This window comes from Triticum dicoccoides, chromosome 1A (genome assembly GCF_002162155.2).
Source record: "Triticum dicoccoides isolate Atlit2015 ecotype Zavitan chromosome 1A, WEW_v2.0, whole genome shotgun sequence".
Taxonomy (NCBI): Eukaryota; Viridiplantae; Streptophyta; class Magnoliopsida; order Poales; family Poaceae; genus Triticum; species Triticum dicoccoides.
This window is the reverse complement of record NC_041380.1, coordinates 492,291,663-492,294,612: the sequence shown is the minus strand read 5'-3', so window position 1 is coordinate 492,294,612 and position 2,950 is coordinate 492,291,663. Positions and strand designations below refer to the sequence as shown.

The 2,950-nt window shown below is 50.8% G+C and overlaps 1 protein-coding gene across 1 annotated transcript in view; it reads right to left on the bottom strand.

Moving 5' to 3' along the window:
- Positions 1-1,476, bottom strand: part of LOC119281844 (DNA replication complex GINS protein PSF1-like) — a 2,968-nt gene extending 1,492 nt beyond the window's left edge. The window contains exons 1-3 of the mRNA XM_037562265.1: positions 1,121-1,476; positions 337-404; positions 40-153 (exon numbers count right to left, since the gene is read on the bottom strand). Coding sequence (XP_037418162.1) covers positions 40-153; positions 337-404; positions 1,121-1,195 — 257 coding nt within the window. The 5' untranslated portion in view covers positions 1,196-1,476. The remainder of the gene's footprint in view (positions 1-39; positions 154-336; positions 405-1,120) is intronic.
- Between the last annotated feature and the right edge of the window lie 1,474 nt (positions 1,477-2,950).

The window sequence follows — 2,950 nt, the reverse complement described above, 5'->3', positions numbered from 1 at the left end:
GGGGGGGAGAGAGCCCGATGTGAGATTTGAATAGTGTACATGTAAGCCATGAGGCATCTTTTGTTGCGGAGCAGCGAGAGATGGTGGATAGCTGCACCATAGTGGTCTTCGTTTCTTGTTGTTTCAATGTCTAAGTTTTGCTCCACCATTTTTCTGTCATAAACATAAAGCAGATCAGGCATTTGAATAGTCTGTACACTTTGATGTGAGGATAGCAACTAAGGATGCTGCTGGTTCAATGCAGTTAGTTTATTTTGCTGATGAAATGGTGAAATTAATCGGTTACTCACAGGTCGAGGTTATATGAGCATCAACATTCTAATAGGGTGCAAGTACCTGATCAATGCCTGAAACTGTGCATTGTGCTCACCGCACTCTCTAATGACCTGATCAAATACATCACTCTGCAAATTCCGTAAGACAACGAGTTAGGGATCAGCATAATGGACAAATGAAAAGGAACTGTAGCTACCATAATCATACTGCCCAAACAGTACAAGAATATGACACAGTGCTGCAGCTAATGCCAGAGTTCTGTCCTAAAGATGTCAAGGTGGTAGTACAATTTATTATCCACGCAAGTAATGAATACTTTAACAGCAATATCATGGAACTCGGTATCATGAACCTTACAGTTTAGCCGGTATGTGTTGGCTCACACAATTACAGGGAAGAGTGGCGTGAAGCACTTCAGAGTAAACAGATGTTGCCATAACCTTTGCAAGACGGACCAATAACTAACAATTGTACTGAGGCTGTGTGCAGTTCAGGTGCGGCGCATAACACTTGCTGATAAATAATACTCTGACAAACAAGATTAGACGAAATTCCGATTTAACATATAACAAGGATGCAGAACCCTAAGGTTTGTATGGAGATCCACATGCTGGCACACAAACCGCGTAGGATGCTAGTAGAACATAAAAATTCCCATAGTAGGGCTGTAAAATAGACAGTTTATAAATCCAATTTCTCGCATACAGACACCTAACAAGACCGGATTGGGCAAAATTGGGCCCTAAAACAGACGCATCAAGGTAACCAGAGCACCGCGGACCCGGATTCAAAGCCAGCGACCAGGGACTGCGAGCGCGTATGGAGTAGAGAGGCGAAGAATTACGTTGAAAACCACGAGCTGGCCGGGCTCGCAGGCGTCGAGCTCCTTCAGCAGCTGCGACGCGCGCCTCGCGTACATCCTGCGCCTCCTCCTCCAGGCCCTCCTGCCGCCGCGCGCGAAGTGTTCGACGGAATGGCGCTGCGGGACAGGGCCGGATCTGCCACGGCTGGAGCCTGGGGACGGCGGGGACGGCAGATCGCGCGCGGCGGGCGTTGTGTTGGGGGCTCGGCCGGGCGGGAGGCGCGAGCGGTGGGGGAGAAGGGGAATTTGGCGTGGCCGCGCGGGAAACTTTTGGTGGACTCGGTTTGGGAGGCGGGAGGAGGATGAGGATTAGACGAGCCGCGAGCGTGGTTTGTTTGGTCACTTTCTTTGGCTGCGGCGAACAGCACTCTTGCCGCGTGCGCAACATGCCGTCTGCACGCGTCTGTTTTTTTTTTCTTTCGCGTGCGTCCCATTTGAGATTTAAATTCGGAACGGATTTGCATCGATGCGGACGTGAGCGACGGCCGCCCTTGTCCTTCCCTGGCCCACCAGTCAGTGGCACATAGGTCATTCCCTCTTCTCCTATCAACAACCAACACTCCCGGCCACCACGCCCTCGACACTGTCGCACAGTTCCGGCTAGTTGTACGCTGCCCAGGCCGCCGTCCGCACCCACAAACCTCCCACGCAGCACGCCGCACCCGACGACCGCTCTTTGCGGGTGTTGATGGACTGTTTTCACCCCCTCGCCTCCGCCGCCACCAGCAACGGCGGTCACCTCCATGCCGATAGGCCTGCTGCTTGGTCTGGGAGAGACGCGGGGCTCTTCACCGGGCGACTTCTTCCACCGTGCCCGCAAGGTGTTCGACGTTTCGCTCGCAGGTACAAATGAATAGTGGTGATGAGTACTTTTTCAACAACTTCATCTGCGATTCAGATGATTCGTTGTCAGGCGACGAGGAGATTGTGGTTGCCACTTTGGTCATTCATGACCACATTGCTAACCAGCGGCCGATGTTCAGGGGCTCGATTTCCGGGGCATTGCTTCGGCGTTGAATCGCAACAGAGCGAGTGGTCATTGCCTACTCTTGGAGGACTACTTCAAGTCCGCTTCCCCACTTCAAACACAACCTATTCCGACACCACTTCTGGATGGTTAGACATGTGTTCAATCTAGCCGGGAGGGGGGTGGCGTGCGATGATTATTTCGTATGCAAGGAGGATGCCCTGGGAAAGGTTGGCTTCTTCTCTTGTCAGAACTGCACTGCAGCTATTCTGATGCTTGCATATGGAATACTCGGTGATCTGATGAGTATGTACGCATGAGTGAGTCCACGTGCCTAGAATCCATGTAGAGGTTATGCGAGGTTGTGGTAGTAGTGTTTGGCCCGGAGTACTTGAGAAAGACAACTGCTGCAGATACAGCCCGGTTGTTGGCGATCAATGTCGATAGGGGCTTTTCCGAGGATGTTTGGTAGCATAGATTGTATGCACCAGAAGTGGAAGAATTGTCCATTCGTTTGGCAAGGGTAGTATAGGGGCCATGTGAAAGCTTGCACTGTCATACTTGAGGCTGTGGCTTCACAATATCTCTGGACTGCACTCTTTTTTCAGTAATGGCCAGCTGTCACAATGACATCAACGTGCTTCAGCGCTCTCTAGTGTTTGCAAGGCTTTCAGAAGGCAACTACTCAAAGGTGAAAGGGCATTTCCCTACTTTATGTTTTGGATGATGATGACAACCCTTTGTGGTCTAAACGTGTGCTATATGTTTCAGGTTCTCGATGCTTAGGCTTACATCGGATTGCTATTACCTCTCGAAGGAAAAGATCGAAGACGTGTCCTCTACGT